The following is a 25,581-nucleotide window of genomic DNA, read 5'->3' as shown; positions in this document are numbered from 1 at the left end:
GCCACCTTACCTCTCTGAGCTCATCCGCCCCTACACACCTGCCCGGCGCCTCAGGTCTGTGGACCAGTCTTTGTTAGAGGTACCAAGAGCTAAACTGAGGCTCAGAGGGGATCGAGCCTTTTCTGTTGCTGGTCCCTCTCTCTGGAATGACCTCCCACTGAACATTCGGCAAGCCTCCTCGCTGCCCATCTTTAAAGCCCTCCTCAAAACTCACTTGTATTCTTTGGCGTTCGACTCAGCATGACTTGGATTTGTTCTTGATTTTACTGCTTGGTGCTTTCCACCGCCTTTATTACCGATTCGTCTTACTGTTTATTGTGTATGTTAAATCGCTCCATGTACAGCACTTTGTATGCAGCGATGGCTGTTCGAAAGTGCTCTATAAATACTGTTGACTTGTTGACTTGACTTAACCTCTACAGCAACAAATGGGGCAGCATTGATCTCCCCTTTTAGATCATTTATTATCACATCACTGATTGCTTCAATTAGATCAGGGGTGGGCAATTATTTTCCCAGGGGATAGGGGGGGGGGGCAAATGAGAAGCAGAAAATATTGTGCAGGGCCAGGCCAAAAGTTAGAAATAGAAAATAAAAAAGATGGCACACTGTCTTTGTATGCCAGTAATAATGTAACATTCTCCTCCACCATCACACTCAGCACCGGTTCTCCTCAAGGATGTGTACAGAGCCCCCTGTTGTTCACACTCTACACATTTGACTGCTCTTATTAGCGGTCCAGTTTGCCTCCCTCCCTGTGCTCTGCAATTTGAAGTAACTCCGCCACCTGGTGTTGAAATACCCGTCATGACAAGTCCAAACGAAATGAATGCAATCAAACCTTAATTGTGCACCAATCTTCGGTGGGCCGGATTAAAAAGACCAACGGGCAGCATCCGACCCGCAGGGTGTAGTTTGCCCACCGCTGAATTAGATCGTTCTGTATTCTATTGGACAAGCCAGAAAACACAGTGGATGAGTCCAACTCTCTAGCTCACCTCTCATCTTTCTCAGCAAAAGCATGTAATAGTTCTACATACTTGCCACGATTAGAAGAGCTTGCCCTCTCGTCGTGACCATGAAATGCCAACTCCTGTTTAGCTAAAAAGCAGGTTGCATGAATGAGGTCTTTCAAAATCTCTCGGTTTTTCTTTACCTTGACATTGTGGATGCTAACGTTGAGCCTCCGCTGTTTGTTCAATGCCAAATCGATCCTTGAGCTTTTCATGTCACAAAATCCTGTGTTAGTCCAGACATTGTAACAAGTTGAGAACAAAAGGCAGGGAAAACAGTAAAGATGGGTTTTCGAAGGACAACCACATCACCATTCTTTTCGGCTGTACCACTCCATTTGAAAAGTTGTACAGACTGTCCCATAATTATAATAAGCAAACCTTTTCACTCCGGAATTGGTCTACCTGTGTAATCACGTCCACTTTTGACTGAAAGTCCAGTTTTGAGAGGTTTTTAAGCTTTGATATACACCGGTAATCCTCTTCTTCCATTTTGGCAGTCTGACGTAGCAAATTAAATAAAGGATCACACTTGACTCACCCGGCGCCTCTGCGCAGAAGAACAGCGCAACGTACCTGTTTGCTCACGTACGCCCTCTTAATTGCAGCAGAGAACTATCTGCCGCAACCTGTGCCTTTTCACTGCGGTTTTATTTCCCATCAGCAAATCTAAATATGTCACTAAAAAAAACATTAAACTGTAATGGTTTAAAACATTAGCCAGACTGTGGAAAAGCAGGTCAAATAAACCTATCTGCAAACATTATATTGGCAACGTGCAGATGTATGGCAAGCAGCATGTGCCAGTTGCATGGGTCAACCCAGTTTGTGATGATTGCGCAATGCAATGCGCATTCAGAAGTGCAGCTCTCCCTCACCTGTCTCCCCTGACAGCACGTCCCTGGTGCACACAACACACACACACACAGATGAACCATATTAAAAAAAGACATGGCAAGGCACAGAGAACCATGAGGAAAAGAGCACCCAATGGGAGCTAGCTGGCATGTCCGTCAATTCAACCCCCCTTCCCAGAAAAAAATAAAATGGTTTCCAAAAAGTAAGAACACAGCAGTCAAGTTGAGGAAAGATAACTGGGAGAACATTTCAAATAAGTCAATTTGTCTCTCTTGACCACTTTTGACAGAAAATGGTTGATGACAGGAAGAAAAGTAGGTCATGACCTCTCGTCAAAGCACTGGTAATGACCAAACCTGCTCCGCGTGAGCCAAATTGAGATCGAGACTTGTTGAAAACAGCCCCGCTGTCCTCTTTTGCACTACAAAGTTGCTCCTTATACTCTGGCCTTCCTCTTGTGCATATTTTTAGGGAAAATCACACTTTAGGTTCACACTTGATCTCTGCTTTGCGAAACAGTGGCTAGCAAGCTCGGGCAAGTAAGCGAAGCTAAGTATGCTTAACTAGGCCCCGTAGCTTGAGATAATGATGTTATAGTCCAATAAACCAATGGTGGGCTTCCTGCGTCGAGGCTCAGGTCCGTTTAGCAGTAATTCAAGAAGAAATGTTAGTTAATTTTCTTTTCTATTTTATTTTTTGAATTGAAATTGTGTTGTAGGGCGGCCCGGTGGTCCAGTGGTTAGCACGTCGGCTTCACAGTGCAGAGGTTCGATTCCAGCTCCGGCCTCCCTGTGTGGAGTTTGCATGTTCTCCCCGGGCCTGTGTGGGTTTTCTCCGGGTGCTCCGGTTTCCTCCCACATTCCAAAAACATGCGTGGCAGGCTGATTGAACACTCTAAATTGTCCCTAGGTGTGAGTGTGAGTGCGGATGGTTGTTCGTCTCTGTGTGCCCTGTGATTGGCTGGCAACCGATTCAGGGTGTCCCCCGCCTACTGCCCGGAGACAGCTGGGATAGGCTCCAGCACCCCCCGCGACCCTCGTGAGGATCAAGCGGTACGGAAAATGAATGAATGAATGGATGAATGAATGAATTGTGTTGTAATTTGGAGTGCGAGGTCCAGCTACATCTTTTGAACAACGATGTACGGCAAACCCCTTGGGACCAATCTAAAGGCAACAATCGCCTCGACGAGGAAAACGTAAACAGTATTGGAAATTGAAAACAAATAGTAAACCACCTTAAGTATTGAGCCTCACTCTGCAGCAATATATGTTTGCAACTTTTTATGTTTCTATAATTTATAGGTTGTGCATCTGGATGTGATTGGGATGAATCGATGTGGCGACAAACTGGATGGAAGCCAAAAACCATCCTCTTCACAACTGCACTTTTGTTCATTGTTCAATTTGCACTTTTGTTCATAGTTCAATAGTTTTGTTATGTGCAAATATTTTTTTTTCTAATGTTTTATAATAATAATACATTTTATTTATAAGCACCTTTCAAGACACCCAAGGACACTGTTGGATTTATTATTGTTTAGTAATCAAACATTCACGTATTATTCGGTTGATTCTCGTGTCGTCATTTTATGCTCGCAATGAAGAATGCTTCTGCCTGTCAGTATACCGGTAGTTTGATTTTGCTTGCAAAGAAGAACGCTTATGCTTGCAATCATTAGTTGGCTTTGCCTGCAATGAAGAACGCTTATGCTCTCAATAAAGATATATCCTTTATTATTTACTCACTTTTGCTTGCTGTACTGTGTGAGAAGTTAGGGTCGCAACCACCTTTTCGAGGACGTGGCTGGGAAGAGATAACTGTTAAGACTAAACAGCGAGCAAGGCTGAACCGTGAATGGAGACATCAACACCAGCTGCAACGGGATGTTTATGTCTATTTGCACACATGTACGTAAATTGCATTCACATACACACACATAGTCAAACAAGTTCAGTGTGTGTTCAACAGCCCCCACCCTTTAGGTTGGACACACCTATGTAGTAGCTTTTCCCAATAAATGAGGAGGTGAAGGGGGAGATCGTTAGGGTTACGTGCGGAGAACTGAAACCGAACGCTTCTCCTCGTTCCCTCCTGGTACCAGAATCGAGTCTCCTGTCTCCTCCTTTTGGTTATTCTTGAGTGTCAATTTGGACCAACCTGACATTTTTGGGGGCTCGTCCGGGATCGCAACATACCTGACGCCTCCAGACGCTGAGTCGACGGCCAGGAAGACCGTGGCCACGGCAAATACACCCTTTCTGGGACTGGGTTTCGGCTCCTCGTCTGGGGGCTGAGGGTTGAAGCGAATCCCAGAGGAGAGAGGACTACTCTTGGTGGTAAGTAGGGCGGCGGTGTCCTGTACGTACTTAAACTCCGCATCGACACTCGAGGAGTGTTTGCGCGCCGGGTTTGTAAAGACGGAGGTCGGGGTCTTTAAACCTGTTTTTAATTGAAACACTCTCAGGACAGGTGTTGTAGTTTGGTTCGAACGCCTGGTTCGAGACCCTGTGTGAGCCTGAGAGGGGTTTGTTGAGAAGGAACTCTTTCAACGGTGATTGAGTGTTTGCGCGCCGGCAAAAAGACGAGGTCTTTTTAAGCCGCAAAGCCCTGAGCCATACTAGTCCCTATCAGGCATACAGACCGTGCAAGTCTCATAAACTGGTGAGGGCGACGGTGTCCTGCACGTGCTTAAACTCCGTGTGTAAATAATGTGTGTTAAACCCCGGGTATAAATAAGATAAGATATCCTTTATTCGTCCCACAATGGGGACATTTACAATAATAATGTCTATATAGTGCGTTACCTCTGGTCAAGGTAATAGGATAAAACCAAATTAAATGCGCATAAATGAATGACTGTGTAACTGTGTGAGTGGAGGTTCGCTACCTCATCTGAACAGGACATTTGTTGTGACAACTGTCTGAGGAAGCAGATGCAAGAATTTCCCGCCACCTTGGTGGTAGAAGGTTGGAAATTACCTCAGTCGGAGAAATTGCCACCCTGTTCAAGGGAATAGTCAGCCTAGTTACTCTAGGTAAATCGCTGACTCTAAACAAAAAATTCTCAAATTCTCAAAGTTCCACCCCCTAATTCGCAAATGGGGGTTCATAATAGTAAGACCGTGGAGAGAGGTGATCCCAAAAAGAAGTTAACATGTAAGGACTGGAGATTCGTAGAGAGCCAATGTCCTTCGAAGATAAAACATTTAGATATAATAATAATAATAATAATACATTTTATTTGTGGGCGCCTTTCTAGAAACTCAAGGACACCTTACAACAAGCAGTTAAAATCACGAGTACAATGTTAAAAACTACATCAAATAAGATAAGAAAAAATACAACAAAAATAAATCAATAAAATAATGGCTTTATGGTCTGAGTGAATAGGCTTGTCGAAACAGATGTGTTTTGAGGCGGGATTTGAAATGTGTTAATGAGGCTGTATTACGAAGGTCAGGGGGGAGTGAGTTCCATAGCTGGGGAGCAGAGCGACTGAAGGCTCTATTTCCCATGGTGACGAGGCGAGCAGGGGGGACAGAGAGGAGGACAGAGGAGGAGGAACGAAGAGACCGGACAGGCGTAGGAATATGGATGAGGTCAGATAGGTATGGAGGGGCTAGGTCATGAATGGATTTGAATGTGAGGAGCAGGATTTTATATTGAATGCGGTGTAAAATGGGGAGCCAGTGGAGATGTTGAAGGACAGGTGTAATATGGTTTATGTATGGCGTGAGTGTGATAATGCGGGCGGCTGAATTTTGGACCAGCTGAAGCTTATGGAGGGTTTTTTGGGGGAGACCAAACAGAAGGGAATTACAGTAATCGAGTCGCGAGGTGACGAGGGTGTGTACAAGTATAGCAGTGGACTGAGGAGTGAGAGAAGAGCGGAGCCGGTGGATGTTTCGAAGATGATAATATGCAGAACGAGTGATGTGGTTGATATGTGAGGTGAAGGAGAGGGTGCTATCAAGGATGACACCCAGACTCTTGACCTGAGGGGAGGGGGAGATGGAAGAGCTTTCGAAGGGAATGGAGAAATTGTTTATTTTGTTTAGATTGGATTTAGTGCCAATAAGGAGGAATTCAGTTTTATTGCTATTCAGTTTGAGGAAATTTGAGGTGAACCAAGATTTTAATTCCTGCAGGCAGTTGGTTAGGGAGGATGGTGGAAGTATGGTATTAGGTTTGGTAGAGATGTAGAGCTGGGTGTCATCCGCGTAGCAATGAAAATGAATGTGATGTTTCCTGAAGATATTACCAAGGGGAAGAAGATATATTAGAAATAGCAATGGGCCAAGGACAGAACCCTGAGGAACACCTGAAGTGAGGGGAAAGGGGTGAGATCTAAAACGTTTGAGCTGGATAAACTGGGTGCGGTCAGAAAGATAGGAGCGGAACCAGGAGAGGGGGATGCTGGTGATGCCAATGGAGGAGAGTCTGTCGAGGAGGATGGGGTGAGAGATGGTGTCAAAGGCTGCACTGAGGTCAAGCAGGAGGAGGATGGCGAGTGAACCGGAGTCAGCAGAGAGAAGAAGGTCATTGCATATTTTGAGGAGGGCAGTTTCGGTACTATGGAGGGGACGGAAGCCAGATTGAAATTGTTCGTAGAGCTTATTGGAGGAAAGATGGGTGTGAAGTTGAGCAGCTACTGTTTTCTCTAGAAGTTTGGAGATGAACGGAAGGTTTGATATGGGACGAAAGTTGTTCAAGTCGCAGGGATCAGAGCCAGGTTTCTTCAGTATGGGAGTGACAGCAGCAGTTTTGAGATGAGATGGTACAATGCCAGTAGAGAGGGAAGTTTGAATAATGTTAGTGATGAGAGGGGAGAGGGCCGGGATAGAAGCTTTGACTAAAACAGTAGGGAGAGGGTCAAGTTGACAAGTAGATGATTTGGACTTCTGGATTAAGATGGAGACTTGGTGGACAGATGGGGATGTAAATGCAGAGAATAGGTGGGTAGGAACCGGGGAGAATGGAGACGGAGGGTTAGGAGCAGCTGAAGGGGTGAGTTGCTGGTGGATAAGTTGGATTTTGGATGTAAAAAATGAGGCCAGAGTATTACAAAAATCAGTGGAATAGAGATGTGAGGGAAGAGTGTCAGCAGGTTTAGTGAGTTTAGAAATGAGTGAAAAGAGTGATCTGGGGTTGGCTTCATTGGAACTGATTAATCCAGAGTAGAAGATTGATTTGGCTTTGGATATTGAGTCCTTGTAATGGAGAAAGTGGGTAGTGTACATTTCTTTATGAATGGCGAGTCCAGTTTTTCTATATAATCTTTCAAGTTGACGGCCTTTTGATTTAAGTTGTCTGAGGGTAGGGGTAAACCAGGGTGCTGTTTGGTTGAAGGAGACAGTTCGGGTTTTGAGTGGGGCCAGGATATTGAGAATGTTATGGAGATTTGTATTGTAGTGTGTCAAAAACTCATCTGTTGTAGAAAGACAATCAGTACTGGGGAGGTTGTTGATAAGTGATTCTAAATTGTCCGGGTTAATGTCCTTGATTTTACGGAAATGTATAATGCGTTGTGGGTTGGATTTGAAAAATGACAGGTTAACATTGAATGAAAGCAATAGATGATCTGTGTATGGGAGGAGATTGGTTTTACAGTTTGTTGGTGATAATCCAATACAGCAGATCAAGTCCAGAATATGTCCTTTACTGTGTGTGGGAAAGTTGACATACTGTTGAAAACCAAAACTGTCCAGACAGGAGGTAAAGTCTTTGGTGAGTGAGTTATTGATATTGTCCATGTGTATATTAAAATCTCCTAAGAGAATCACATTTGGTGATAGTGTATACAGATGAGTGAGGAGTGTAGTAATGTCAGTGATAAAATTCTTGTTTGGTTTTGGTGGCAATTTAGTGGCAATCAGTGTGGGAGTTGATCCAGCGAGCTGTATAACTGTCGCTTCAAAAGATAAAAAAGCAGGCACATTTACAGGTGCAAATTTCCAATCCTCGCGCAGAATCATCGCGAGGCCGCCTCCCCTCCCAGTCGTGCGCGGCACAGCGTGATAAACAAAGCCCGGTGGAGTAGCTTCATTAAGAGTACCATAATCATTTGCCTGCTGCCAGGTCTCAGTCAGACACAGAATGTCAAACTCACGGTCTGTCAGGAGGTCGTGGACGAACTGGCCCTTGCTCGTAAGGGAGCGGATGTTCAGTAGGCCAACGTTGACAGCAGTGCAGCTGCGAGCGACCGCGATGCTATCCGACCTCGGGACGCGTGTCAACACAGAGGCATCCGCACGACGTCCGGTGTTCTTCCGTGGGCGGCGAGCGGTTGACCAGAACGACCTGATGGAGCTGGAGTTGTCGTATTGATAGTTTCGGCGTGAGCCCCGGTGAGTGCACCTTCGCCGGGGCACGTAAAGGATGTCCGGGTGTTGGGGCAGAGCAGGCGGTGGTGGACCGTGTGGACTAAAGTTGAGTTTGAGCTCAGTGGCTGCATATTGGTGAAGCGCTTCCAATGAGTGGTGGAAAACACACAGAGCGAACCAGCAGAAAGCAAGCCACTCACAGCTGATCGACATAGCCGGACCGTAGTAATGAAGTCGGGAAGCAGCAACAGTTAGTGGGTAAGCTAGCCGCTAGCCGCAACTGAACGACAACTCAATACTCGATGACAGGTAATGACAGTTCGACCGATCGAGTGTGGATTGATCATTGTTCACTCGGTGACCATAAAAGCAGGTCGACATAAAGTATGTCGGCTATAAAAGATAAAAAATGACATAAAAATGGACTTAAAAATCAAAAAATCACGGGGAGTAGCGGCGTCCAAAATTCGCCAGCGTTCACTCAGGAAGTGACGTCCAATCGATATGTGATCTTCGATACGAAGATGGTCATTACCTTAACCTTCATCGTTTTGTGCCCTTTTTAGCTCATGTTCTCTCTCAGAAGTGGTTTTTGCTTAGCGTTTTGTAAAGAACTGATCCAAGAACGTTTGCTTTTGTCGACTTTTTACACTCCTTCGAAAATATCCAAGGCAAACATCAAACACCAGACTGTGAACAGCTGTTCCGGGTGATTCACATTTACGTAAAACTATCGGGAAGCCTCAAGGCTTGAGGAGCGAATGATGAGCACGCTGCACAGACACACATCTATCTTTCTACACGCATGTGTGGATAGAAAAATACACCACCGTTATATCCGACTCTTCCGACATCTCCTCCTTTTCCACCATCCTCTCCACCCTCTTACAGAGGGGGCCATCCGATGGCCACCAGGGGAAAAGGAGATTTGGGAGTGGAATTTTCAAAAAAATTAATTGGAGTAGAGTTTTTTCCCCTGCTGCGACGAAGGTTGACTCATCCGGGATTGAGGTCCGAGACGCTTTTCCCATGATTGAAGTTGCAAATCCAGACATAAAAGATGAGTCGCCTGTCATTCCTGTTTATAGAATATGGACACAAGAAGATGTAAAAAAAAAGCCGTAGACGGCATTACATCACATAAAATTGACGTGGTACAATTTGTCCAGGAAATGGAGGATCTGCGAAAATCATATCATCTAAATGGAGCTGAGGAGCAACAAGTTTGGATGGCGGCTTGTTTGACAGTAAATTGATGGTGTATACTGTATCGATATTTGGATGGAGTGAAGTCTTCTCGCGGATGACAAAATTAAAAGTTTGGATGTGCTTAACTTGGTTGTGAGCGGTAGTAAGGTGAATATTTTGGTTTGTCTGTAGGGTTGTGTCTGCGAATATGTGTTGGATTAGTCTTTGCGTGTGGGTGTGTAGATAAGCGTGACTCTTGGCGCGACTCCTGGAGTCTTGTTTGTTTTGTTTTCTGGCTTTTGCAGTGTAGAAGGTTTGTATAGCATCTATTATAATTACCGGTACTTGTAATTGAAACTGTTTTTATTATAATTCCTAACACCACTTCAGCTTCATTATTTCAACCGGCGCTACATGAAGTATGTGTAAATCAGGTAAAGAAATAAAATGGTTGAGTATGGGTGTGGTGACACAGAGAGTTTTGGATACTTATAGTGGGTGACAGGCAAGTGAAAATATTGATGGTGAGACGTAAGGTGATGATGGAAGTTGAGTATGTTGAGAATAAAGAAAGGCACAGGCAGGTGGGGTTTGACACAGTGATGCTACGAATGAGGAGGTCACCGTGTGTTTAGGTTGAAAAGGGCCGGAAGGTCACGAGATGCTTAGATGGTTGTAAGTCGTAAACAGTGGACGTGTGTGGGACGTTGTTAACTTTCTGGGAGGAGTTAGAATGTGTAAGTCTACAGTGAAGGCCTTGATCTGGATGATTTGTGAATGTTAATGTCTGTGGGTTTCAATTATCTTATTTGTTTTATAAATGCTTCTGTTATGCTGCTAATTGCCAGAATGTTCCGATTATGTTCCAATGTTTTTTTTAGATTACGTTCATAAGATGCACATTTCTCTTGAAACCTGAGAAGAGCCATCACGGCTCCTGATGTGGGAGGAATGATGGTCTTGTCTCATGAATTTGGAAAATTCTGTTACAAATTTGCTATCCGTGGATTGTGTTGTGCCTTCCGTCATTATGAAATTTAATGACTCGAGTTGAAGCTATCGTCGAACATACAAATTCTTGTTGGTTTGAGTCATAAAAAAACCCGTCAGATTTTACGACACATCTCATTTGTGCATACACAGGCTGGATTTCTAATTTCGTTTGTCACAAGAGCAAAATCTTGCAGCTTTAATCAGCACGTTTCAGGGTCACGTGTGAATAATTTACAATTGGCTTCGTTAACTTAGTATGACTGCACGTTTTAAGGTCAACAGTGGCATTTTTGAGAATCACGCACCCTAGCTGGTGTTTACCAAAGACAGTTGTGGCATAGATAAGCCTTTTGACAGCAGTGTCTGGTGTGAACTCTGCATGCTGGAAGAGTGCTAGGGAAAAAGAAAAAGAAAAAGGGATGAGCTGTTGCACACTAGCATGATGTTTTTCTTTTGTCGCCTGGTTGGCATTTATTTTGTGTGTCTATGTTGTTATGTCGATCCCCTTTAACGCTGGAAAAATGCACAGTGCTTAACCGTGCTACTTTGTTGTGGCTTCCTGATGGGTGTTTGTTTGTTTGTTTGTTTGTTTGTTGGAATGTGAACAGGTAATAGTGATTTGAGAGGTTGTAGGAGGAAGTACAACAAACTCATCTCATCTTATCTCCCGTTTTGTGTGTGTGTTGATTTGTTTCATATTAATATTGCGATGACCTGCATGACTGCCTGATTGGAAACTCTAAATTGTCCCTAGGTGTGAGCATGGGCTTGGGTGGTTGTGCTTGTGTCTGTGTGCCCTGTAATTGGTTGGCGACCGGTTCGGGTTGTCCCCCTCCTACTGCCCGGAGATGGCTGGAATAAGCTCCACTCACCCCCGTGAACCTCGTGAGGATATAAGCGGATCGGACGTTGAATGACTGAATGTATTGCTTCATATAGTGATGGGTCGTTTTATTGGGTACATCTCGGTTTAACGGGCGAAGGGAAGAATCTTGATATAAGCAAGCGCGTTTTGCCGGCTATATTTAGGTAGGTTTGTGCGACTTTCGGTTTGTGCACGAACTGTTTGAGCATATACGGGAGCATATTTATGCGTCACTTTTCAAAATTGGTGCCCCGTTACATTAGGGCATCTCATCAGTTAATTGGCTTAAAACTGATTTGTATAGTTATTTTGCGGTTTGCTTTTGGACCTCTTTTTGGACACAGCGGGTGGGTCGCACATTTTCTGGTCAGCATCTTGATGCCATCTTGATGTCCAAGTCGTCAGGGCGACTGTCGAACGACTCGAGATTTGACGTGCGATGCCTGCAGCAGGAGCTCATTTGGCTTTTCTTTCTAATGCTTGAAGGTCTTTTTGACGAGGACATGGAAAATTTATTTTTACTTTCTTTGTTAAGGTCGCGGTTGTTGTGAATGTGCCTTGTGAAGTGGAGTATGTTGTAGAACACGTGAAGTAATGTTAATTCAGTGTGACGAATGTTGTTCGTTTTTGTATCAAGTTGTGATATTTACGCGGCTCACACGGCAGCGATTTATTTTTTTTTAGGGGGGACTTGCTGACTAACAGCAACATGATAACGTTTTGGGTTCAGTTCACTTCTGTTTTATATGCGGCAACAAATTGGGCAGTGAACCCAAACTTTACAATAACAAAAAACACAAAATAATACGGGTTGAGCAGGGGCAGCCAAAACGCGCCAGCGTTCACTCAACCCGAAGGTCAGAAAGAAACCACGGGAGGGAGAGAGGGAGAAAAAACCCACACTTGAACTACCCTCATTTTGAGGATAATTTGAGTGAGGCAAAAAAACCTCCAACATAATCATATGACAGTTACAACAGGTAACAAAACATAAACAATGAAGACGGTGAATCAAGGGAATGTATGAGGGAGGGGGTAATGGTGGGGGACTAGCTTCCGTGCATATTTTCATCAGGGGAAGGTCGAGATAGCAGATGTTGTTTTGGTAGCAGGCTGCCCAAGAATTTAAGACAGCCTTGAGTCCGTGGCTTATGTCTCTTTAGTGGCGTCGATCAGCCAAATCCATGATTTCAGTCAGTAATTGAACACGGATTCCAGTTTTCTTCAAGTTGTTGACCATCCTGCTGTGAAACCCGCAACAGTTTGTGGTTGAGCACAGTCTGAGTCTGAGAAAGTAGTCTGGTAGGAATACTTGGGGTGGCCTAGTGTGCCCGAGATCTGGTCTGGTTTTAGGATAACTAACAGCTGTCATTCTTATCATTGTGGATTAGCTTACATTGGGTGTTCTTTTCCTCTTTTTTTAAATATACACATAGTTCATTGGTGTGTGTGTGTGTGTGTGTGTGTATGTGCTTGCGTGTGCACGCGTGTGCGTGTGCACATAGGCATCTTGTGATGTGTATCAGTGTATGTTGGGGGGTCCTCTTTTTATGTTGTAATTTTGGTGCTTTAATTGCACAGCACTTTTGAGTTGCACTTTTATTGATGAAAAGTGCTATGTAATTGAGGTTTGGTTGATTGATTGATCTGGCTATTTTAATAACCTTCATGGTAAATATAAACTATAATTCCATGCATGTTTGTCTTCTTGTGTCTTTCAGACATCAGGGAAGATGTTTGTCCCAAGCGGCTGGATGCAGAGCCCTCTCACATTAAAGAGGGAGAGGAGAAAAAAGAGGTCTCCTTTAAAGAGGAAGAGGAGCAGCAGACCCTTGACATGAAAAAAGAGGAGGAGCAAGAGCACCCTTGCATGAAAGATAGTGACACATCATCAAGCGTTGAGGAGGAGGAGGAGGAGGAGGAGGATGAAGAATCTGCGGAAAAGTGTGCAGGAGTAGAGCTGGTCTAACCATGCACGAGAAACGCATACACCGCAGGAACGGGGAACAGGTGGAGTTTGAGTGCGAGAAGTGTGGAAGGAGGTTTGCGTCGAAAGGTAATAAAATGAGTCACCAAAGGAGTTGCACGGGAGGAGCGTATGAGGAGAAGGGAGACAGTGTGGAGGGTGTGAAAGGTGGGTGACGAAAGCAAACTATGCCAGACACATGAGAAGGTGTGAAAGAGTCTGCAGAGAGTATGAGGTGGAGAGGGGAAAGAGGGAGAAGGGAGGGAGCGGGCGTGGCGCGTGTAGGGAGGGCGGGGGGTGGGGGGGCGAAGGGCGAATTGGGAGGGTGGGCGCGGAGGGAGAAGTGTAGCTTGCGGGAGGTGTGGGAAGGAAATGTTGGCGGGGAACCTTGCGAGACACCAACGGGATTCGTGCCGGGTGTGGGACCCGGGAGGGGGGGGGCAAGTCCCTGACGGGGGCCGATTGCCCAGGATCAGGATCAGGATCTGATATGTCACACTGACAACAAACCCTGCAACTCTTCTCCGTGTGGGAAGATGTTTACTTGGAAGAGTTCTTTGAAAAGACATATGAGCTCTTACACTGGTGAGAAACCTTTTCCCTGCACAGTTTGTGGCCAAAGATTTTCTCAAAAGGGACACTTAAATATTCATCAAAGAATACACAGACTGTGGGCAAAGATTCTCCCATAAAGGAAGCTTAAAAAGACATGTAAGAACCCCCACTGGTGAGAAACCTTTTTCCTGCTCAATTTGTGGCCTAAGATTCTCTCTGAAGGGAAGCTTAAAACGTCACATGACAAGACACAATGGTGAGAAACGTTTTGCATTCACAGTTTGTGGCCAAAGATTTTCTCAAAATGTACACTTAAATGTTCATAAAATAATACACACTGGTGAGAAACCTTTTGCATGCACCGACTGAGGGCAAAGATTCTCCCGTAAGGGAATCTTAGAACATCACATGAAAATACACACAGGCGAGAAACGTTTTCCATGCAAAGACCGTGGGAAAAGATTCTCTCATAAGGGAAGCTTAAAAAGTCACACAAGAACCCACACTGGTGAGAAACGTTTTGCATGCACAGTTTGTGGCCAAAGATTTTCTCGAAAGTAGTGATGGGTCCAGCGACACCGATGCATTGACATTTTCCCAATTCGACCAAGACGCCTCCCCGCCGGCCACGCTCGGCGACGCCGCCGGGCAACTCCTCCAGTGCTCACGATGACTTCCGCGGGCCGCGTTCCAACACCTTTAATCCGACCAAGACGCCTCCCCGCCGGCCACGCTCGGCGACGCCGCCGGGGCTCTCCTCCGGTGCTCGCGATGACTTCCGCGGGCCGCGTTCCAACACCTTTAATCCGACCAAGACGCCTCCCCGCCCGGCCGCACTCCGCTGCTGCTTCATTACGTCACGTGATTGACACGTGAACTGCATTGACACAGTCCAGGCTTCTAATTGACACACCGGCTGCGTTGACACAGTCCAGGCTGCTAATTGACACATCGACTGTGTTGACACAGTACAGGCTGCTAATTGACATGTGAACTGCACCGGTGCAGTTTAGACCGCATCGGCTGCTTGGCACAGTACAGGCTGCGCCACTTTGTCCAGGGGGCGTCGACTCAGTGCAGAGGGCGTTGACGCAGCAAAAGCCCGCCGCACAGTGTTTATAAGGAAGTGGGTTTGGCGACACAATGCCACTTGCCGAAACAAGCCAGACCTCACTCACGCTCGCTTGTCGAAGTTCGTGTCAGTGCAGACTTCGTGTTCGTGCCTTGCCTTCCTTGCCGATTATGGAGCAGAGACGCAAATCATCCGCCGTGTGGGACCATTTTGATGTCCTGGAGAATAAGGTATTATTTATTTATTTATTCAAATCGCCTTCTGTCGGCGAGAGGCACTCAGCTCAGATTATTGACGTGTTGTACCATTTCTAATCCGAATACATTTCAAGGTAACTCTTAGTTACTTCTTATTCACATTTCATTACAGGTGAAATGTCGAATTTGTCAAGTCGAATTGTCATACACCAACAGAAGCACCTCCACCATGCTGAGGCATTATCGGGCCAAGCATGAGAATGAAGTTCGCGATACACCAAGTATTACGCCAGGTATACAAACGTTCACTCATCTTTTCACGGTTGCTATGTTGATGATTTAATTGACAATCAGTAATTATTATTGGTTGACTCTCCACTCCATGTTTGACAATCAAGGTTCCAGGAAGCAGCTGTACTGGAAGGACCAACACACTTCTTTCCCAAACCTCTCCCACCTCGCAAAGGAGTTCCTTTGTACGCCAGCCTCATCCGTCCCTTGTGAGCGTGTGTTCTCCACAGCAGGAGAAATCGCTTGTAAAAGACGCAACAGGCTGAAGTTTAAAACATTGGAGCATATTATTTTTCTCAATAAAAATTTGTGAAATAAAAGCCCACAAGCATCCTCATTCAAATGATCTTCACATTATTTGAACACATTGAATGTTGCAAAATGAATGCATGGATGTGAAGGATATTGTATACACTTCATCATCAAATCGATGAATGACCTTATGAAAATGTTTTGGAACAGTTGTAGATGCAAAACCGTGCTGGCAGCTACATAATAGATAATAAAAGAAAAATATCCCAAACCATAGGGATCCTCCCAAAAACTAAGGATGTGCTGAATAAGAGATCCTTGTACACCTTATACTTTTATTACTTCCATATTTGACCTATTGTGTGGGAATATGGGGAAATGCCAGTAAAACACTGTTTTAAAACAACAATACAAAGCAATCGGAACAATCACTGCCTCCAAATGGACGGAACCCACAAATCCACTGTTTATCAAATTAAACAATGAAATCTCATGACCTGATTGACTTCAAAATCGCCCAATTAATGTACAAAGCACACAATAATAACCTTTGCCAAAAAGATCCAGAAGCTTTTTAAAATTCGAGAAAGTTGTCATAATTTAGGGGGTACTAATCTATACAAAAAAATCCAAAACACGAACGAACATCACACAAAGGAGTGTATCTGTAATAGGTGTAAATCTGTGGAATGATTCTGAAACGGACCAGTAAAATGAGGAACTCTCTTGCTGAGATTAAAAATGAATTCGAGAGTAGTACAAGACAACTACACAAATCAGAATTAAGCTCATAAATTCGATACACTCATGAAATATAGCAATACATCAGAAATACATTGATGAGATTATTTAATATATTAATGAAATGTAGCATCCATTATGAATATGAGAAAATCGACATATACATGTGCTCTAAAGAGTATGTACTGTATATACAAACCTAATGTTGTAAAAATGTATTAGTACAGCATACATAAGGGGAAAAGCATTTGTTGATATTTAGACTTTCTTTCCTATTTAGAAAAATGATCAATTCATATATATGAAGGGGTAGGACTCGGGGTAGGTTTTTTGCTTCTTTCTACTCCTTTGAACACATATTTGTGATGATGACTATTTTCTTTTCCTTTTTTTATATCTTACCTTCACCTTTTGCCAATTTATTACCGAATTGTATATTTTATATGTTCAATATACAAAACAATTTATCAGTCAGTTCAGTCTGTTAAGTGGGTTGGCTGCAGGGATCTTGAAGGTCCAGCAGGTGGCAGTGGTCAGTGACACAGTATCAGCACAGTATCAACACAGTGTGTCAGTGTGTCGACACGCCTCATGAGGCCTCATGGACCCATCACTACTCGAAAGGGATACTTAAATGTTCATAAAAGAACCCACACTGGTTAGAAATCTTTTGCATGCACCGACTGTGGGCAAAGATTCTCCAATCAGGCAAGCTTAAATGTTCATAAAAGTATACACACTGGTGAGAAACCTTTTGCCTGCACAGTTTGTGGCCAAAGATTTTCTCGAAAGGGAGACTTAAATGTTCATAAAAGAACCCGCAGTGGTGAGAAACCTTTTGCTTGCATCGACTGTGGGCTAAGATTCTCCCATTGGGGAAGCTTAAAAAGTCACACAAGAACCCACACTGGTGAGAAACCTTTTGCCTGCGCAGTTTGTGGCCAAAGATTCTCTCAGAAGGGACACAAATTATCACAAAAGGACACACACTGGTTAGAAACCTTTTGCTTGTTCGGATTGTGGCCAAAGATTCTCTCAGAAGAAAACCTTAAAAACACACCGGAACACACACTGGTGAGAAACCTCTTGCCTGCTTAGTTTATGATAAAAAATTCTCTTGTAACAGTAACTTAAAAAGGCACATTCGAGCCCACACTGGTGAATAAACATTTGCCTCTTCAGATTGTGGCTAAAGATTCTCTCAGCAGGGAAGCTTAAAAAAACACGAAAATACACACTGGTGAGAAACTGTTTGCCTGTTCAGATTGTGGCCAAAGATTCTCTCAGAAGGGAAGTGTAAATTATCATGAAAAAAACGCACACTGGTAAGAAATATTTTTCCTGCTAAATTTGTGGCCAAAGATACTCTCAGAAAGGACACTTAATTCCGCGCATAAGAACGCACACTCGTGAGAAACCTTTTTCCTTTTGATGATGAGATTAAGATTAAGATATCCTTTATTTGTCCCGCAATGGGGAAATTACAATCAGAATTCAGAAAGCAAAAACGCTGGGTAGGGAGAAAGAAAAAAACCCCACGCTCGAACTATCCTCTTCCGAGGATAATTTAATTCTAGGATAAAAAAAGACCCAGCACATAAATAGGCATATGACAGTTACTACAAGTCACAAGACATAACATGTATAAGGGGGAGGATGAATGGGAAGTGGGTGGAGGTAACCGCGACGCGGCCGAAAAATGACCAGTTGCACGGTCACCGTTGCGCTCCGCATTATTGAACCACGTCACGGGGGAAAAAGAATCGGAGCGATGAAGACGGTGATAACAAGGACGTGTATGCGTGTGTGCTTGTCCAGTTGTGTATGTATATGCGTGTACAGGTCATAGCTGCTTCGTCGAGGTCTGCTCATCATGAAGACAGTCCCGGCTTGTCAGTCCATGGCCGAGAAGGAGGGGGGGGGGTGGTGGGGGCTCGAGACTCCATGCGTATTTCCGTCCAGGGGAAAGGCCAGATAGCGTTGTTTGTTTTGGAGAGACGGCCGCCAACAATTCCAGACAGCCTTGAGTCCTTGGTCTGTATCTCCTCAGTGTTGTCAGTCTGAGTGTTGGACATTCGCGCCAAGCCATCCAGAGTGACCGGCAGCTTCTTCATTTCCAATAGAGCCGCTCCCGTCGGTTGTTTGGTGTTGGCAAGCTGCCAACACGAAACAGCAGCATACCTGTTATCAAAAGGCCAATGATGTAGATGTCTTCCACATTCCTCCACGGACAGTACTGTCAGGCACACCAGTCTCCACTTTCTCCATGGATCCAGGGCGTATCCGGCAGCAAGTGTCCCCGGAGGGCAAGCAGGCTCCCCACTGCCCGCTCTTTCCGTCGAAAAAATGTTGTCGATTACATCGAGAGACCAGCCAACTAATTCAATAGTTAGTTCTTCGGATGAAAACATGGTAGGAGGCTAGGGAAAAAGAGTTGGACAAAGACAGCACAAAAGACTAAGTGGCGAGCACGAAAAAAAAAAATTTGGGAGGGCAGGGGAGCTGTGCAAAAAGTGTCCGCCTTCGTCGAGAGCCAAGCAGAAAAGTATATTAAAAGAAGATTAACTGTGATCAATGAAATTTTCACATCTCGACTGAGCAGGATTCATCAGGCTGATTGTATTTTATGTACCTTCTTACTGAGATGCTGAGATTTCTTTTCCTTCAGTGCATTGAAAAGTTTTTTTGACCTTTTTGGTTGTTGTAATAAATTAGAAAATCTATCATTGTTATCAGTGTTATAATACTTTTGAATTCTTTATTACAGTTAGTTTTTTATTTGCAACGTTTGAATGTAGTTTGTTCTCATTAGTTCTCATAGAGGTTTGGTCATTTGAATTCATTCTTGTCTTTTTTGTTTTGTTTCGTTTTTTTTTTAATTTTTATCCTTGTCTGGATAGCACACCGCGCATTAAGTGATGTGTTGCATCGCCTTTTTTTGGATGCGATCCTAAATAAAATGGACATCTTCCATTTTGTCATGAAATGTGTGATGGAGCTATATGAATTGTTGTTTGATACTGTGTGTTGCTCGCTGGCCAATAAAGTTCTCTTTGCTTCAAAATCTTGGATCAGCTGAGTCTTCTTCAAATCCCTCCCTCAACATCGGTGAGATTCGTGATTGGTTTCCCAGCAGTGAGATATAAAACCAGGAGCCCTAAAACAGAAGTTTTTCCTGTATTTCAATGTTTACCTTCATTAGAACCCACCACCAGAGACCAACCAGCCAAACCCCAGCGAGCGTGAGGGAGCCGACAAACCCACTTGCCACTTTAGAAACACCCAGCAGCAAGCCCACTGTACACGTCACAAACTAGCATACAACCGGCTAGCAACGAGACCCGACAAAATGCCACCCAAACAGAAGCAAGACACAAAGCAGGATGAGGACTTCCTGACCCTCACTCAAGTAAACGAATTACTGCAGCAACAAAAAAAAGCTTTTTACAGCGCTCTTGTAACAACAACAGGAAAATTTCAAAGGATTTGTCAAGATGATACTAGACTCAACAAACTCACGACTTGACACCTTTACCAGGGAAGTCCAAGAAATAAAAACCAGCATCAACTTTACCCAAAAAGAGGTAGACGACATAAAAAAAAATCTAATCTGTCAAACTGGCCATTCCAAAGACATGCAAACAGAATTCTACAAAATATGTGACGGCATGCTAGTATTTACAGACAAGATGGACTACTTGGAAGGACGGTCAAGAAGAAACAACTTGGTAATTGATGGAATTGAGGAAAACCCGGGAGAAACGTGGACTTAAAATGAGGAAAACGTTTAAAAAAATCCTCAAGGAGAAGCTGCTGATACAGGGGCAAATTGAGGTGGAGATAGCACAGGAAGACAAGAACCTGGAATACCTCGACCGAGGCCGGTTGTGGTGAAATTTCTAAAATACAAGGACAGATCAAGGATCCTACAGAAAGCATTCATTCATTCATTCATTCATTCATTCATCTTCCGAACCGCTTGATCCTCACTAGGGTAGCGGGGGGTGCTGGAGCCTATCCCAGCTGTCTCCGGGCAGTAGGCGGGGGACACCCTGAATCGGTTGCCAGCCAATCGCAGGGCACACAGAGACAAACAACCATCCACGCTCACACTCACACCTAGGGACAATTTAAAGTGTTCAATCAGCCTGCCACGCATGTTTTTGGAATGTGGGAGGAAACCGGAGCACCCGGAGAAAACCCACGCAGGCCCGGGGAGAACATGCAAACTCCACACAGGGAGGTCGGAGCTGGAATCGAACCCGGTACCTCTACACTGTAAAGCCGACGTGCTAACCACTGGACTACCGGGCTGCCCCCTACAGAAAGCAAAATACTTAAAAGGCTCCAACATCTACAATACATCAACGGAAACCTTACAGATGCCGTACAACAAAAAAGAAAAGAGCTCCTCCCAAAATTAAAAGCTGCACGGGACAGAGAGGAAACTGCCTCCTTAAGACATGACAAACTTATCGTCCACCCCCGCACCAGTACGCCAACACAACAGGCTCGAGTTCAACACCATCAAGCAGCATACTGAGAATTGTTCACCACCTGGTATATTAAGATATTTTGTGATGTTTTCTTTAACCAATGTATATCTTCTCAGAGGTAAACTCTTGAACCTGCTTTGGAATGATTGCAAGTGAGATAAACCCTTTGGCTTGAACCTGCTTTGGAATAATTGCAAGTAAATGATTACAAATAAGATAAACCCTTTGGAATGCTTTTAAATGATCACAAGTGAGATAAACTCTTGAACCTGCTTTGGAATAATTGCAAGTACCGTATTTTCACGACTATAAGGCGCCATTAAAAGTCTTAAATTTTCTCCAAAATGGACAGGACGCCTTATGGTTCGGAGCGTCCTTTATATGCGCTGAGTTCCAAAATCTGACTGACAGCCGACACGCTGTTTATACAGAGAAAAGGCGGAAGTGACTGTGAAAGAAGTCGGCCAATCAGGGAAGGGTGGGCGTGTATATATACATATATGGAGAGGGAGAGAGAGAGAGAGAGGGAGAGAGAGGACAGACAAGCTAGTCCGCCAATGGTGAAGGGTGGGCGTGTAAGTGGACGCCTCAAGCCAGTACCAACACTTGTATAGCGTGTGGCAATGTGCATTGTTGCAAAACAACTCCGGTTTTGGTTTCTAAGAACCCCTGAAAATAAATTCGACAAAGAGACATGCCTACGAAGCTCAGTTAAAACTTAAAGCCACCGGTTATGCTTTTGGCATGCGTGACCATCTCACAGCAGCGGTGAAAAATCAAGTCAAGCAAATGAACTCTGAGCTTGCCGTTATTCCCGGAGGCTTGACTAAAGAACTCCAACCGCTGGACATTGGCATCAACCGGGCGTTCAAAGTAAAGTTGCGAACAGCATGGGAACAATGATCGATGGCAAACACAACTTTACAAAGAGTGAGAGGCAGCGCTGGGCGAGTTACGCCACAATACGCAACAACGAGAGGGAATGCGGCGTTTTTGATGGATTACGGTACTTGCACAATTGTTCAATTCTTTCTACACACACGCGCGCTGCCACCATGTTTCGCTCTGTTCTTTACTTTCAAATGTGGGAAAGCTTCACACGAGAGAAATGTTGACTTTGCTGTTGCTACTCCTTCTTTCCGCTCGGCAATGCGTAGCAACTCACACTAGCATGTGATGCATTCAATGACAACTGAGATGTGCAGTCCTCTGCTTCTGATACAGAGGATGAGGACTTTGATGGATTTCTGGGTGATGATTGATCGAAAACGTGAGAACATTGTACGATGGCTAAATAAAATACACCCGAACTCAGTTCTGCTTTCGTTGCCTTTTTAAAAACGTGTTTTTATCGTATCTGTATGTCTTGGCATGCTACCGTATGCTTCAAGCTAACGTGTTAGAGTGCGCGCGTGCATGCAGTATGTTTAAGCTGGCGTATGTTTTACCACTGTAAAACTGCGGCTATTCGTACGATGCGTCCTGTGTATGTGTAAAATACAGAAATGAGCATATGAGCAATACGCATTAATGAGACTGCGGCCATTAGTACGATGCGTCGAATAGTCGTGAAAATACGGTAAATGATTACAAGTCCGTGCCACTTGGTTACACAACAAACAGTGTGGCGTAGGAAGGGATGAGAATGGCCACTCACCCCTCCCGATGCACACACTTTAGAGGATAAAAGGATGGGAGTGATGCTACTTTAGCAGAGTCCGCTATGGGTTTACGTACGAACGCCTAGCTCGTATTGAAGCTCACTCTGCTGAGGGTGTTGGCTCTCCACCCTACTGGCACACGGTAAGAGTTCTTTAGCTTCATACAACTTGTTGGAACTGTGTTATCATTTCTGTGTGGGACCAATAAAGTGCCTATTGTTGGTAGCCAGAAGTGTCTTGTCGTTATTTCTGAGTGCGACGATCCTTTATAAAACTTGATACTCATTCAAATTGAGTATCAGAAGTGTTTCAAAACATTTTTGGCATTGTCGGCAGGATCACTGGAGAATACATTCAGAAATGGCTTGTTGTTTTGTTAGAAAAACTGTGAAAGGAGAGGAAGTGTCTCCTAAGGAGGATTGTTTTGTTAGAAAAACTGTGAAAGGAGAGGAAGTGTCTCCTAAGGAGGATTGCGTTTCCGGATGGGAAAGCAATGAGTTTAGGGAAATAGGGAAACTCCTTAGACGGTACGGGGGACGCCCCAAGCCGTGGATGGGAGCATTTCCTTTGGCTTCTCCACCGCTGATTAAGGATATACTCAGCCAGGTGGAGATAAAGGAGAAAGCCCCGCTGAAGGGGATTCGTGAGATGTTGTGGATTTGTGCTGAAGCTTGGAAAGAAAGATCAAAGGCTTTGGATAAAGAATGTGCTTCAGAGTTATTAAAAGATAAAAATATAACTGAATTAGAGGAAAAAATTAAAACGCTTGAATCAGACAGAGAAAAAGCGCAAGGAATGTTAGAAAAATCAGTTTCTTACATTTCTCAATTGGTACGAGAAAAAGGTAACAAAAAACCACGCCAAGCTCACCCGAAACAGGTCCTCTCTTTTACCATGGAGTTGCCCTAGAGTTGGGAACCAGAAGGGTGGAGCGGAGACTTGTGGGGAGATGGCGATGGAGAAATGACATACGGCAGCGAGATGAAACCTCAGCAGTTGTATCCAAATTTGAACCATGTAAAAATACAACCCATCACCCGCAGGCGGGAAGAGAAACGGGTTGTTCCTCCTGTATTTCTGGAAGAAAGAGATGCAAATGGTGTGGTGATAGTGGATGGGGAAGGAAACCCCATTGTGCAAGCAACTCCGCAGCCAGAGCCCCCACCACGAATAACAATAACAATGGAGGATTTTTCACAAGAAGAAATTGCTCATTTGACAACAAAATATAGGCAAAAACAGGGCGAACCTACTGACGCCTGGATAAGGCGAATGTTTGAAGAAGGAGCAGATTCTGTAGGGCTTGATGCAGGGGACTATTTGCGCTTCGGTGGCCTTAACAATGACTCGCGCTTGAACACTGAATATCGAGCATTGGGCCGAGAATTGCGAGACGCAGACCGAATGACACTGTTTACCCTGTATGCAATGGCTGCGCAGGCGGTGTATCCCACTTGGCATGACTGGCCTGAGGTCAAAGGCCAATGGTCAACTATGCGTGATGCGATACATCGTATGGGAAGATTGTGCACTCGCGAAGCCATCTCACGGGCAGGCCATGCTTTTATTGATGACTCACCCATACCAAAAGTGGTGCGAGATGCAATGATTAGAGATGCTCCTTCTCATTACAGATCAGCAGTACTCACCATCTTGCTAGGAGCAGCTGAGAACAGTTTCAGTGATGTTAAAACGCGCCTAGTGGAATTGGCGACTTTGGGAGACTGGGGAGACGCAACACGCCCTCCCCGACCTGAACCAAAGAATTATAGGTCAGAAAAAGAGGAGAAAAAGACAAACTCAAAGTCATCTGAAGGGGGAGGGAACCGACGAGAAATGTGGAAGGCACTGATAGCTGCGGGAGTCCCGGCAGAAGAAATTGATGGGCTACCCACCAGTGCCTTAGCCGCGAAATGCAGACAATGCGGATTGAAAGTAAACTGCTTGAGTATGGGAACAAATAAAAAAGAAATAAAATCAGACATAGCACAACTAGCGACCCTCTTAAAAGGAATGGTATCGCCGGGAGTGCAGGCAAGAGCCCCTCCCCTTGAAACTTACAGAGAGGAAGAGGATGAGGAAGAAAGTACAGACTCAGGTGAAGACATGCTGGTTGACGTAAGAGGGCCCAGCTATGTCGCAGCAGTAAAGAAAGGGCGAGCAAAGCCTAAAAACACAAGAAAGAATAAGGACAGGAAATCACGAACTTTTAATCTCCTCAACTAGGATGAAGGCCAAACTCAGTCAACCAGCCAGAGTCAAATCGTCCACCGTTGGTCAGTAGGGGATATCCGACCCCACGTCCAACTTGAAATTTATTGGAACAATTCGGTACCAAAAGTGATGGCACTGGTTGACACAGGAGCGGAGGCCTCATTGATTCATGGAAACCCTGACAAAATGAAGGGTGAAATAATTCCTTTAAGGGGATTGGGAGGACAAGTGGTGAAAGGAAAAGCAGTTGTCCTCCCATTAAAAATCGGAAAGATGCCGATACAAAAATTTGAGGTTGTTGTGACACCTATCCCAGAGTGGATAGTTGGAATGAACATTCTGGCTGGAATGACTTTGCATTTGAAAATGGGAAAATTCCAATTCGGAACAGTAACAGAAACTGAGATACGAACGATTTTGGTAGGAAAGGTAAAAATGACACCATTTCCCATACCTGAAGCCACAGAAACAGTCTCCCTTAAACAATATCGAATTCCGGGGGGACAAGAAGAGATCACTGCTACCATCAAAGAATATTTGGAAGCAGGTGTGCTGAAGCCGGTGACCACAAAGTGGAACAACCCCTTGTGGCCGGTAAGGAAATCAGACGATACATGGCGAATGACCGTTGATTACCGACGATTGAACAAAATGACACCAGCCTTGACTTCTGCTGTACCAGATGCTGTCAGCATCATCGAAAGGGTGCAGCATCACAGTGGAACTTGGTATGGAGTGATTGATTTGGCTAACGCCTTCTTCACCATACCGATTCCTGAGAACAGAATGGAGCAGTTTGCTTTCACGTGGGAAGGGAGAGAGTATACTTTTACTCGTCTACCTCAAGGGTATTTGCACAGCCCGACCATATGTCACAGGATTGTGGCTGAACA

The 25,581-nt window shown here is 44.6% G+C and overlaps 2 protein-coding genes and 1 long non-coding RNA gene across 3 annotated transcripts in view; all 3 read left to right on the top strand.

Moving 5' to 3' along the window:
- LOC127593741 (gastrula zinc finger protein XlCGF57.1-like) overlaps nucleotides 1-13,227 on the top strand; it is a 36,958-nt gene extending 23,731 nt beyond the window's left edge. The window contains exon 4 of the mRNA XM_052055384.1: nucleotides 12,965-13,227. Coding sequence (XP_051911344.1) covers nucleotides 12,965-13,212 — 248 coding nt within the window. The 3' untranslated portion in view covers nucleotides 13,213-13,227. The remainder of the gene's footprint in view (nucleotides 1-12,964) is intronic.
- LOC127593738 (oocyte zinc finger protein XlCOF6.1-like) overlaps nucleotides 1-17,618 on the top strand; it is a 653,221-nt gene extending 635,603 nt beyond the window's left edge. Inside the window, exon 3 of the mRNA XM_052055362.1 lies at nucleotides 17,401-17,618. Coding sequence (XP_051911322.1) covers nucleotides 17,401-17,483 — 83 coding nt within the window. The 3' untranslated portion in view covers nucleotides 17,484-17,618. The remainder of the gene's footprint in view (nucleotides 1-17,400) is intronic.
- An 852-nt stretch (nucleotides 17,619-18,470) lies between these two features.
- On the top strand, nucleotides 18,471-20,025 carry LOC127593773 (uncharacterized). Its single transcript, XR_007960500.1, has 2 exons — nucleotides 18,471-19,183; nucleotides 19,365-20,025. It is a non-coding gene; the product is annotated as an uncharacterized LOC127593773 (long non-coding RNA).
- The last annotated feature ends 5,556 nt before the right edge of the window (nucleotides 20,026-25,581 follow it).

This window comes from Hippocampus zosterae, chromosome 21 (assembly GCF_025434085.1).
Source record: "Hippocampus zosterae strain Florida chromosome 21, ASM2543408v3, whole genome shotgun sequence".
NCBI classification, from domain to species: Eukaryota; Metazoa; Chordata; class Actinopteri; order Syngnathiformes; family Syngnathidae; genus Hippocampus; species Hippocampus zosterae.
The sequence above is the reverse complement of the archived record's forward strand: the minus strand, read 5'-3'. Positions and strand labels throughout refer to the sequence as shown.